The sequence below is a fragment of the Hoplias malabaricus genome, chromosome 3 (genome assembly GCF_029633855.1).
Source record: "Hoplias malabaricus isolate fHopMal1 chromosome 3, fHopMal1.hap1, whole genome shotgun sequence".
In the NCBI taxonomy this organism is placed as follows: domain Eukaryota; kingdom Metazoa; phylum Chordata; class Actinopteri; order Characiformes; family Erythrinidae; genus Hoplias; species Hoplias malabaricus.
The window spans coordinates 51,903,716-51,916,483 of record NC_089802.1 but is presented as its reverse complement, the minus strand read 5'-3'; the positions used below and the strand labels follow the sequence as shown (position 1 = coordinate 51,916,483).

At 36.4% G+C, this 12,768-nt stretch overlaps 1 protein-coding gene across 1 annotated transcript in view; it reads right to left on the bottom strand.

Annotated features, from left to right (window-relative positions):
- Positions 1-12,768, bottom strand: part of col7a1 (collagen, type VII, alpha 1) — an 82,313-nt gene that overhangs the window by 40,788 nt on the left and 28,757 nt on the right. The window contains exons 26-49 of the mRNA XM_066664044.1: positions 12,300-12,436; positions 11,778-11,904; positions 11,405-11,548; positions 9,628-9,803; positions 9,452-9,490; positions 9,337-9,363; positions 8,425-8,469; positions 8,197-8,310; positions 6,257-6,328; positions 4,800-4,835; positions 4,663-4,716; positions 3,834-3,905; positions 3,624-3,737; positions 2,972-2,998; positions 2,814-2,867; positions 2,095-2,166; positions 1,908-1,967; positions 1,370-1,405; positions 1,219-1,263; positions 987-1,022; positions 747-791; positions 624-659; positions 506-541; positions 63-95 (exon numbers count right to left, since the gene is read on the bottom strand). Coding sequence (XP_066520141.1) covers positions 63-95; positions 506-541; positions 624-659; positions 747-791; positions 987-1,022; positions 1,219-1,263; positions 1,370-1,405; positions 1,908-1,967; positions 2,095-2,166; positions 2,814-2,867; positions 2,972-2,998; positions 3,624-3,737; positions 3,834-3,905; positions 4,663-4,716; positions 4,800-4,835; positions 6,257-6,328; positions 8,197-8,310; positions 8,425-8,469; positions 9,337-9,363; positions 9,452-9,490; positions 9,628-9,803; positions 11,405-11,548; positions 11,778-11,904; positions 12,300-12,436 — 1,637 coding nt within the window. The remainder of the gene's footprint in view (positions 1-62; positions 96-505; positions 542-623; positions 660-746; positions 792-986; positions 1,023-1,218; positions 1,264-1,369; positions 1,406-1,907; positions 1,968-2,094; positions 2,167-2,813; positions 2,868-2,971; positions 2,999-3,623; positions 3,738-3,833; positions 3,906-4,662; positions 4,717-4,799; positions 4,836-6,256; positions 6,329-8,196; positions 8,311-8,424; positions 8,470-9,336; positions 9,364-9,451; positions 9,491-9,627; positions 9,804-11,404; positions 11,549-11,777; positions 11,905-12,299; positions 12,437-12,768) is intronic.

Sequence of the window (12,768 nt, the reverse complement as noted above, 5' to 3'; positions counted from 1 at the left end):
AGATAACTAATCGCTATAATTATCAATGAAAACCACACATATGGACATGCAATTTCTCAAACCATTTCTCCTTTCTTCCCACCAAGACCTGGACCCTGGAATCAAAACAAAAGTAACATTTTTACCACAAAACCCTAAAATGTGTAATTACAAAAAAGTGTCACAAAAATGAATTCCATAATTCAGTTTATTTTAGAAAAGTCAATATGATAATCTCTTCTAATTTTATAACAAACCAACTTATAAAATATTACTTAAAATTATTTTTTTAATAAATTACTAAGTTTATATAAATGAAATCAGAATAAGAATTAGAAGAATTTGCTCTTGCTAGAATAAGCTCAGCATAATAGCTCAGATAAAAAGTCCAGTTTCTTTATGTATCCTATACTTTGTATTTACAGTGCACTTGAAAAGTAATTTTGAACATTTATGAATTATTAATGAAGAAAAAACATTAAATTTTCAGACATGGTGGATCTCATGCAATTAAGCTTTAACTCACACTTCCACCTGGTTCCCCTTTAGCACCCTGTGCTCCCTGATGACAGACAGAATACATGAATGAATACACACACTAAAATAGCCTTAATGTGCTCTCAATTAGATAGCTTACTCCATACCTTCTCGCCTGGAAATCCATTTGTGCCTGGTAAACCCTGAAAGTGTATATATTAACATATTCACCACCTGCAAATACATTTTATTTATTTTTATTTAACCATGAACTATAAGACTATACTCACTCTGGGTCCTAGAGGTCCAGAGTGTCCTTGGCTTCCTGTGTCACCCTAATACATAAACAAAAGAATATATCATTAGTGCACTATCACAAACTTGTAACAACTTTGTACATATTGTAAACAATCAAGAATAAAATACTAATAAATAAGGTACGAATTTTCTTGTAAAACTCTTCTAAGAGCAACAAACATTACATTTGTTGGATTATTTTTCTATAAACACCAGAGTTATATGAGTCTCACCTTCACCCCTGGTGGGCCAGCTGGTCCTCTCTCACCCTGATCAAAACGCATACAGTACAAACAAATAAGAACACATGCATGTGTTTTTTCCAGAGAATAGCACAGGTCTTCATGATTTTCTCATTCTGAAAGCCTGACACACACTCCTAGTAAAAACACTTCATACTTTAACACTCAAACAAATTGTTTCAAAACACTGTATCAGTCTGTCACTCAACAGAATTTCACTCACCTTATCACCCTGTGATCCCAGCTCTCCTGCCTGCCCACGATCACCCTAGAGAAAAGAACAGAAACCAAGGCTTATTCCTTAATGTTCACATCATTTGCAGATTTCTTAACAAAAAATTAAGGCATGTTCAAATCAGCTAGGTTTTTGTTACCTTGCTTCCATTTTCACCTGGAGGACCTCTGGGACCCTGGGATACATGGACACAAAATAGTTCTTAAGGATGTTAATGGAAAGCATTTGTTTCAGTTAAGATTTCATGCATCTACAGTCAAATGAAAAAGTTTTACATGGAGGTGTTGAGGCAAAAGTTTAAGTTAAACCTGAAAAAGAAATTACAGTTTTGTGCTCATTTTATCTTGAGTTTAACATATTGAAGAAATCATAAATTATATTTTTATATATTTTTAAAATATTAAATTCAGAAAAAAAAACAGTAACCCTGCATTAAAGTACCCTCTTGAGCATTCTTTGTTCAACAAAATAGGTCAATTGCCAGAGGCAGTGACACTTGCATATTTTGCATGTAAGCACAATTAGTGAGGGAACAGGTAATATGTACAGTTTATAATAATATAATGTGTCATAACAATGTGAATATGTGAACAGGATAAAGTGGTTACAGATGATAAATGAAGGAATTAATGTGTGAAAAAGGTGTGTTTGCGAGATGTGTATATAAGCTGTCACACCCGATCACCCGGCTCTCCTTTCCTTCCCTGGAGTCCTGGACTACCTTCTGTGCTCTCTCCCTGAAACACACACATTCAACATGTATAACAAAGAAACCATGCAGTGACTCACATCCTGAATTTCATTAAAAGGGAACACAGATGCAATACAGATACAGATGCTGTGGTAACAAAACAACAAACTCACAGGTTCTCCTTTGACTCCTTTTTGACCAGGTAATCCTCTTGGTCCCTGAGACCCTGCTGGTCCTAGCCCCCCCTGAAAACACAAACATTAAATGACATATTCATCTTACGTAATATCTTTATAGTGATACATTTAAAAACTTTGCTGTGTTCCCTTTTCTGTGTGTTCTCTCTGAGCTACATGTATTTTTCTATCAAAATATATAAGAAGCACACTGTCACTTTGCTGTAGAAGGCACTACAAACTTTGGTGAAAACATTTGCACCTGTTCAGATTTTAGATCAGTAAGTGGTTACTAATATTTGTCTTTTTCATGAAAATGTAAATTCTGAAATAAGTTTCTGTTAAAGGATGCTCCCATAAATACTAGTTTGTAAAAAACAAATAATCAGCATTTGTTAGATTGTGTTATTTTACATATCTGAATATATGAATGTGACAACCATGTAGAGAAATTATACTATCTAAAGCTTAAAAACCATTGCAAATATATCTACACCCATGTTCTGAAAACATAACAGCACTGTAAAGCCATTTCTGTTTCTAGAATGTTTGTGATATTTAATGATTTTGACCTAGTGATATTTTTATTTATGACAAAATTGTGGTTATGTATGGTCATGAATTTAAACCCTGTTAGGATTTGTTCCAACTTTTCCTATAAAATATAGACTGCATAGCATTGGACTACAAATGGATTTGAAAATGAAGACACTTACAGGTTCACCTTTATCTCCCTTCACTGCCGCTCCACTCCCTACTCCTGGAGGACCCTGTCGGTCAGGAAGAGAGCAGGGAGGATGACATGATGCATTAGTTAGGAGGTAAAGTAAACTTTTCTTATAATATTTTTTAATAAAAAAACATTATAACTCACTCTTTCTCCAGGGCTTCCTTTCTCCCCCTGAGAAAGAAACATTAATAATGATTTAACTTATCTTTTCAACAGTATTACAAACAAGCAATTACTCTGGATCTTTGAATGCATTGGTTTAGAGTAGTAGGGACACAACTGCATTTTTCTCTTCCAACAGCATCACTGAATTCATTCTGGTGTTGCACTTAAATGCTGACCACTGAAAAAAGAGAATAGCTGAAAAGCTTTGAATGAAAAATAAATTAAACAGGTCTATAACAATGTCTTAGAAAGAAAATTACACAGATAAAGAAAATGAAAAATAGTGATTCTCCTTCCTGTAGTGGTGAAAACCAATGCATTAAAACATGCTCATCAAAAATATATTGGGTGGTCTTGCATGCTCTTACATTTATTTCTGTGTGCTGTATTGGTGTAATATGTACACATATGTATTTGTTTGGTAATAAGTGGCTATATATAAATATATGTCTATGAGATATCATTACATCCTTTGTTGCACAGGTAACTTTCTTATTGTCTGTAGTGAATTGGTAGGGCATGTCATGTAGATCTGCTCAACAATCCAAAATTAAAATTTACTTGATTATAGTGGAGCACAGCATCATTTTAATGGAACAAAGAGAGAACCGAATAAGTGATGATCTCTCACTTTTATAGATAGACCAGGTGTGCCAGGTGTTCCAGGGCGACCGTCTTGTCCAGGTACTCCTGGTACTCCTGGTGTTCCTTTTGCCCCATCTGTCCCCGGCCGACCTGGACTGCCCTACATAGACAAAGACAGGTGCTCACAATTACCCGGAACAGGTAAAAACTCAGACACCGCAATCCTAGATGATGTGTATTAATTTATGTATCTTACAGCTATTCCAGGTATTCCTGGCTCTCCTTTGCGTCCTGGAAAGCCTCCTCCAATAGAAGATCCAGGATCACCCTGTGAAAAAAACACTTATACTAATCTACTAGCAAACAGCTACAAAATTGAAATTAAACTGAAAGGTAAACATTAAAAGAACTCTCCCTGCCATTCAATGATAAAATAATCACATGTAATGTTTATCTCTACTGAACATTATTTTTGAAAGCTAGTTGCTTTACTTGGATTCACAATACAGCCAACACTGTTAAAAAAAAAAAAAAAAAAAGCTTCTACTCTCCTGAGAAGGCTTTAGACTAGATGTTGGAACATTTCTGTGATGATTTTTCAAGGACCTTAATAAGGTCAGGCACTTATTTTGGATGATCATTTCTGAATCACAAACACCACCCCAACTCATCCCAATGGTACTGGACGTATCAGAGAACAAATTTCCACTGCCCCAGAGCATCCTGTTGGGCTTCATGCCTTTAAATCTAAAACAAAATGTGTAACTGTACAGCAATACAGTGAAATGTGGACTCTGAATTGAACCCCTTTAGTGTACGCACGCACACACACACTGACCTTCAGACCACATTAACTCCATTTCTATGAAGACTGTATAAGCTGTGTATATAAAACTGAACATTTGTGTACACAATGAGAGCACCTCAAAGCAATTAAACTTACTAATTATAATTTGGTGCCCACAGATCTTTGGACATATAGCATACATTTTCCAAGTAGCAACATCAAATCAAAATATATAAAATAAATACTAAAATTAAAACAGGTTTTACCAACAGCATTCTAACACAGAGAGTGTTCTTACCCTGTCACCTTTCTCTCCTTTAGAGCCAGGGCTTCCTGCACTGCCAGTTTCTCCCTACAAAACATAAATAATAAAACCCTGGAACATATTTACACAGGTCCCTGAATGTGGGAGAATATGTGTGGGTATACACTCACAGTGTCTCCTCTGACTCCAGGTAATCCCTGAGGGCCCTGTAATAAAATGCAGACTTAACGCTATGAACCTCTAATTATTTAAGCAAATTATGTCTTGGTTAAGGCTTGATGACATGGCAAAGATAATTAGATTACTGCTTAGCATATACCGTACATCACTACATCAAACCCCATTTCCTGAAAAGCTGGGGAATTTTGTAAAATGTGAATAAAAATAATCTATGAAATTTTAATTCTCTTGAACGTTTATTAATATTACAAAGAACGGATGCAGGTTTACACTGTCCAACTTCATTATGTTTTGTAAATAAAAAATACATTTGAAATAGGTGACTGCAACATGCTCCAAAAAGTTGGGGCAGCGGAAAAATAAGAGCAGAAATTGTATAGAAAATATATGTCACACTGGTGTTAAGCATTACACTATAAGCATGTGAATATAAGGAGGTATAAAATGAGCATTCACCAAAGGCTTGCAAGCCAAAATATGTCAATACTCATCACTATGTCTAACTTCATGAGAGAATTGTCAAATAGTTCAAAGAAAATATTCAAGATGGCAAAGAAATTTGATTTTTTTTTTATCATTGTTTTTATCTAATATTGTGAAATTTTTCAGGAAATCTGGAGAAATTACAGTCCATGTAGGGCAAAGCTGGACACCAATGTTGAATGAGTGTGACCTTCAAGCCGTCAGATGGCACATAAGAAACTTTAATGCTACAGTGATAAATACAGCCACATGGACTTGGGAATACTTCACAGGAACTCTTGCTACTTAACAGAGTCTGCCACTTCATGTAGATATGCAACCCTCACATATCTGAGAAGTTATCGCTGTAAATACTGGGTTTTGAGTGGGAAATATGCTACCATCAAAATGACATCAGTCCTTTGTTATTGCAGCAGGACAATGCCTCGTTCTGTACATGCTACAACAAGACGGCATTGTAGACAAAGAATGCATGTGTTAGATCTGTCATATATGTCATCATTAACAGGAGAATCAGGCAGCAGCAACCACAGACTGTGGAGCAGCTGAATTTTTGTATGAAGCAAGTATGGACAATAATTCTACTTTCAAAACTTTAACAATTCGTATCCTCAGTTCATAAATGATTAAAGAGTATAATTAATGTGATGTAACACAGTGGTAAACATGCCTATGTTCCAGTGTTTTTGGAGTGTATTGCAGGCATCAAATTCTAAATGTGCTTATGCTGAAAAAATACGCTCAAGGTGGTCAGTGAAAATTTTGGAAGTTTTTTGTGTACAAATAAAAGATTCTTGTTTTTTACTGTATTTTACAAAATATCCTGACTTTTCTGGAAGTGGAATTTTTGTCACATAACAGTTTGTAACAAACCCATCCACGGCAAAACAACAGAATACAAAATGAATTTATACCAATTTTATTGTAACCACACTCATTCCAACCCAGTTCTTATTTAATTTACCGGAGGTCCAGTGGCTCCAGGGGTACCAGGACGGCCAGAAACTCCCGGACTTCCATCCAAACCTGGGAAACCCTGTAAAACAGTTTGAGAGATAGACTGCTTAAGACAGAAATAAGTAGATAAAATGGTGGGGTGAAATAGGTCTGTTTCAATAACCGTAATATTATAATACTGTGCTATTGACCTATCAAGCAACCGTCACAGCCACAATGTGTATGTTTGCCCTTTTTTGCAAGGCATTTCTTGTTTTAAAGGTTTTTCTTTAAATAAAGGCTAAAATTTGTATTCAAAAAATCATAAAATACATTATAAGGGTAATTTTTCCGAATGGTTGCCATGTGAACTGCTGCTTCAGTCAGTTTTGACAAGGGAATATGCAAAATCTGAAATTATGCTGTGAAATGGGGAAATACAACAAATTTGAGATCTCACCTAGCTACCTATCTAGCTATCAAAGCCCAACTGCCTCCAGCAGAACCAAGTCAGAAAGTAGCTTCAAAAGGAGGATAGCACTACAATTACGAAAATGTAAGTAATTTGAGGCAGTAATACACATTATAAAGCCCCATGAAATCACCACATGGAATATTCATTTACTGTGAGTGCCCTAGGGTAAAGAACCTTAGGAAAAATGCTCATTTTTTTAAAGATTTGACTTTAGCAATTTAGTCTTTATGTATCTTAAAATATATTTATCAAAGTTTATATATATAAAAGTATAATGTTGGCTTTTGTGGCCAACACAGCGTCAATTCGTCTTGGCAATGACATATACAAGTCCTGCACAGTGGTCAGAGGGATTTTAACCCATTCTTCTTTTAGGATAATGGCCAGGTCACTACGTGATGCTGGTGGAGGGGAACGTTTCCTGACTTGCTCCTCCAAAACACCCCAAAGTGGCTCAATAATATTTAGATCGCGTGACTGTGCAGGCCATGGGAGATGTTCAACTTTCATGTTCATCAAACCAATCTTTCACGAGTCTTGCTTGTGTGTATTGATGCATTGTCATCCTGATACACTGCACCGCCTTCAGGATACAATGTTTGAACCATTGGATGCACATGGTCCTCCAGAATGGTTCAGTAGTCCTTGGCAGTGACGCGCCCATCTAGCACAAGTATTGGACCAATGGAATGCCATGATATGGCAGCCCAAACCATCACAGATCCACCCCCATGCTTCACTCTGGGCATGCAACAGTCTGGGTGGTACGCTTCTTTGGGGCTTCTCCACACCGTAACTCTCCCGAATGTGGGGAAAACAGTAAAGGTGGACTCATCTGAGAACAATACATGTTTCACATTGTCCACAGCCCAAGATTTGCGCCCCTTGCACCATTGAAATCGACGTTTGGCATTGGCATGAGTGACCAAAGGTTTGGCTATAGCAGCCCAGCCGTGTATATTGAACCTGTGGAGCTCCCGAAGGACAGTTCTGGTGGAAACAGGAGAGTTGAGGTGCACATTTAATTCTGCCGTGATTTGGGCAGCAGTGGTTTTATGTTTTTTGGATACAATCCGAGTCAGCACCCGAACATCCCTTTCAGACAGCTTCTTCTTGCGTCCACAGTTAATCCTGTTGGATGTGTTTCGTCCTTCTTGGTGGTATGCTGACATTACCCTGGATACCGTAGCTCTTGATACATCACAAAGACTTGCTGTCTTGGTCACAGATGCGCCAGCAAGATGTGCACCAACAATTTGTCATCTTTTGAACTCTGGTATGTCACCCATAATGTTGAGTGCATTGCAATATTTTGAGCAAAACTGTGCTCTTTCCCTCTGCTGATTGAACCTTCACACACTGCTCTTACTGGTGCAATGTGCAATTAATGAAGATTGGCCACCAGGCTGGTCCAATTTAGCCATGAAACCTCCCACACTAAAATAACAGGTGTTTCAATTTCATTGTCCAGCCCCTGTATATGTCCTACTCACCCTCTCTCCTTTTTCTCCTCTTACTGCCACTGAGGGTCCCTCACTGCTTCCTGGTGGACCAGGGGGCCCCTCAGGTCCTCTTGGACCATCACGACCAGGTATGCCATCACGGCCCTTACACAAACACACAAAAACACACTTATTAAAATGGAAATTCTAATTATAGTGTGGTACATAAATACCCTCTCTATAACTACCAGAAAAAATGATGAATGTTGATTCACTCACAGGCTCTCCTTTACGTCCAGGCACCCCATCTCTGCCTCTTTCACCCTGAAAAATCAGCAATACAAGGTTTATAACAATGTAGATTTTATCAAACTTTTTTTATGTACATCTTATTTATCATATTCATATTACATATCACATAGTAAGTAACTTAGGAGTAAGTAATGTTTGGCTGTCCTTCCCTATAATTAATGGTCTTACTAATTAATGTACTTATTAATCACATTTCATGACATTTATAGATATTATGTTTAAAATAAAACAAAGCACTGCAACATTTTTCTTTACATATAAAAAGGATATTAAGGAAACTCTTATTTATTTATTTGTTTGTTTGTTTGTGGCTAAATTACACATTGTAGAATTAAGTGTAAGTACACAATAAAGGCACCCAAAATGTTCTTTGTGTGATGAAGTATCGTAACTTCTGGTTCCTCTGTAACCCTTTCAAAAAATAATTTTATGCAGAATAAAATGCATTTGTTTTTTTTGTTTTTATGCATTTGTTAGATGTAAATGACTCTTTTAAAAATTTGATGAAGCTCTTTATAAGGCAAATGTCCTAAGAACAACCCTCAAATTGGTGAAGAAACATAGGATTATGTGATAGTTCCCTAAATTTTAAAAGCTTCTTTGTACGCACATTCATTTACAAAAATGCTTCTTCTAGAAAACACAAAGTGCTTTGTAGCATCACACAAATAAATTTGTGGCAACTTTGATGTACAGATGTCTGTAGAAGTTTCATAAAGCAAACAATATGAAAACCATCTATATGTTTTTATAGTTCTGTTTACCATCATTATAAAGTTCATATAGTGCTGTAGTGGTGTAAACATACCATTATTACAGAGTGCTTTAAAACATATAGACATTATGATTTGTTTGCAAATGCTGTAGTGGGCCTTTTACCTTCTGCCCTGGTTCCCCTTTCTCCCCCTACAAAAAAGTAGAAACAATCATCATGTCAATATATTAACAACATTTGAATACCTTAATAATTGTAAATCTGTGTGCAGTCATTTACCTGTGGACACTGGGTAGTGCATTGCTCTTGACCATTACCCTACAACAAAACCATAATTGAAACCATCAAAAAAAAAACAAGCTCAAATCAAATTAAAACTGTATATTTTAGTTCCTTCAGTTTCAGCTCTTGATAAAGAAGTTTAATGATGTAAATCTTGGCCCTATTAGTGTTACCGTCCCAGTGGTTCCTCTAGCAAGACCACAGAGCAGGTCTGCCAGTTCTGGGTGCAGTCTGTAGAGGTCAGCTGCCTCTCGAGCATATAGAAGATTCTGAGTGCTGCTATCTGTAACAGCACGACGCAGCTCCTCCAGATCTGCTCTTCCAATCCCCACAGCCAGCACAGTCACTCCTGAAACACACAGTAGTGTCTTAACACAATACTGGAGACAGGAGTATCTTGAATCTTTGGAAATTCAACCCTTTAAGGCTGATGCAAACATACTGTAATTGCATGCCCCTGTCTAGCTCTGGTTCCTGCAAGCTTTTATATTTGGTCATTGCTCCTCACTTGCTCCATCTTACACCTGAGAGTGGTCAATCGCTAAGGTATGATTATTCCTCATGTGCTTCCGCCATGCATACTTAAACCCTTCTGGCTTGCAATGTGAATGTAACACCTGTAATTTTTTTTTTTAGGGGGTGGGGGGTGGGGGGGTTGTTCTTGTCATTCTTGTTTTTGTAATGGACAATTCATTAAATAAAACCAAACTACTCTTGCATGTTTGTCTGGGTGTTAGACATATTTTTCTTCATCAATAACATAACTGTGATATATACATATCATCAGCTAACAAACCTTTCAACAGATAATATTTTGAAGAATTCTTTTTATTAGTATAAGACTTTTTAGAATTTGAAGATTTTCTTAATGTAAAGGTTGCAAGAGGTGACAGTTCTCTAAACTTTAAAAAGCTTCTTTGTATGCACACACCCTTACAGATATATTGCTTCAAAAATGCATTGTCCAGCATTACACAAATAACTTTGTGGCACCTTTGATCATGATTGTAGAGATGTTTGAAGAATAAAATAATCTACAAAATATTTCCATGTATAAATAAATAATTCTGATATATAAATAAGACCAGCTAAAAAATCTTTGTAGATTTATTATGTTTGTGTCACAAAATACGTGTGTGAAGTAAATACAGATATAGATATAGAAATAGTTACATCTAGTGAGATATATAAAGAAAAACACTAATATAAATGTTAACCAATCTGGACTACAATATGAATGAGTTTGTGTTCTCTCTTGGGGAAAAAGCACTGTACATGCAACAATAAAGGCAGCTGGACACTTCTATTGTACAGTAATAGGAAACATGATATTTTCACACATTATTAAATTACATTGTTATCAACACCAATATGTCATATATACTTTCCAGGTGATCAAAATGAGTGAAAGGTATCCCCAACAAAGTAATTCTGTTTCATAGGGTTAACACTCATAGACAGCTGTGAAGTAGATGTCAGCCTATATCTTATATAATTATTTTAAATTGTAGCTCATTAAAAGAAGTCGACTCTTTGGCTAAAACTGTGGATTCAATGAACATCATGTTTGTAAGTACTTTTTTATATTAAAAATGTGTTTAAATATTTTGTTTGTCTATTTGTTGTTCATTTTTTGTTTGTTTGTTTTTAGATGCAACATTTATGGTATATTTTGCACTCAATCCAGAATCAAAAGCAAATATAATGTTTTTACCAACAAATTATTATGTAATGGTAATCAACTGTACAGTAAAATGACAATAATAAATATAGAATTTTAGAGGGGATATATGAGGAGGGAGTTAAAGGGTCAGAAAAAAAGGTCAACTATGTCCTAAAATAGCATGCATTACAAAAGGTCAGTGACAAAGAAGACCTCTGAAAGTCATCTTATGTGTGTGTGGGTGTGTGTGGGTATGTGTGTGTGTGCATGTGCACTGAACGACTCACCAGAAGCCCTGACTGCAGCAGCAGCCCGGCTAAGATCATCATCTGACTTTTCATCAGCAATAATGACAACCACACCCGGCACTTGAGGCCTTCGACCTGCACTCACACTCAGCACAAACTGCCGAGTGAATGTCATAGCCTGACCTAAACAAACAAACACACACACACACACACACACACACACACACACACACACACACACACACACACATTTGATAATGTTAATAATCATTTAGCCCATCAGCACATGTAGAAATCCAGGCAAACGAGAAAAAAAATTATAAAAAATAAAAACATGCAACCACGGGCAAAAAATATATAAACAAGTTAAACAACCACAAGGTGCCAAGTTAAGCACAAACTCCACACAGACCTATATTAGTTCCTGGTCCATCAATAAACGGGGTGGATGTAATCTCCTGCAGAAGGGTTTCACTGTTGCTATGCCGACTGAGGAGGAAGCGCACTTTGGGTTCATCACTGTAGACCACCACCCCCACCTGGAGTAAGAAAGCATTACACGTAGAAACAGCAATTAGTGCAGTGATGATTCAAAATTTACCGCCTACTCCAATGGCCTTTGCATCCTTTCTTCTACAAATTTTCCACTCATTCATTTATTTATTCTACTTAAATTACAGAACAAATACAGCTGCACATTTGCATCCTCTGGGGCAAGTTGATAAATACCTCCGTATCTTCATAAATGAAAACCATGAGCCAAAAAGCTGTCCTTCAAATCATGTGACAATTTCATATTTTTACATTAACTTCCTACCAAATTTATGAAGGGTTTTTTTCCTTCTCCTATAAAGTTACTTTTTTGCGAGATACAAGTCTCTAAATGGACAGCTACTATATGTTACAGTGGTAGTTTGTTCTCATTTTGACCCACCTGAGAATCCCTGGCCCCAATGGAAGTGAGGGATCTGGCAGCACTCGCAATCAGAGACAGCAGAGGCTCCCCCAGTGCAGCGCGATCACGAGATGCAGGAACCAGAAATACCACATCCAATCGCCCATCCACACACACTAAAGGTAAAAGAAAATAACCAAGGTCTCTCTCTATATAACAAGTAATTATATAATCCATAAGATCACTGTATTTATTCCATAATGCCTGGAGTACATGTATACAAATATGTTTCATTATGTTGTTAATAATAATAATGTTATTTAAAACATAACTACATTAAATTTAAGGAGTTCAGTGACATTTACATGGTGGGTACAGCAGTGCATAATACCACTGCTCTTTGCTCAGCAGTTTAGTGTTTAATTCCCACCCTGAGCAAGTAAAACAAGACATACATATAAGAGTCCCAGGGAAAGACATATTTGTCTACATATTTATTATGATGAGT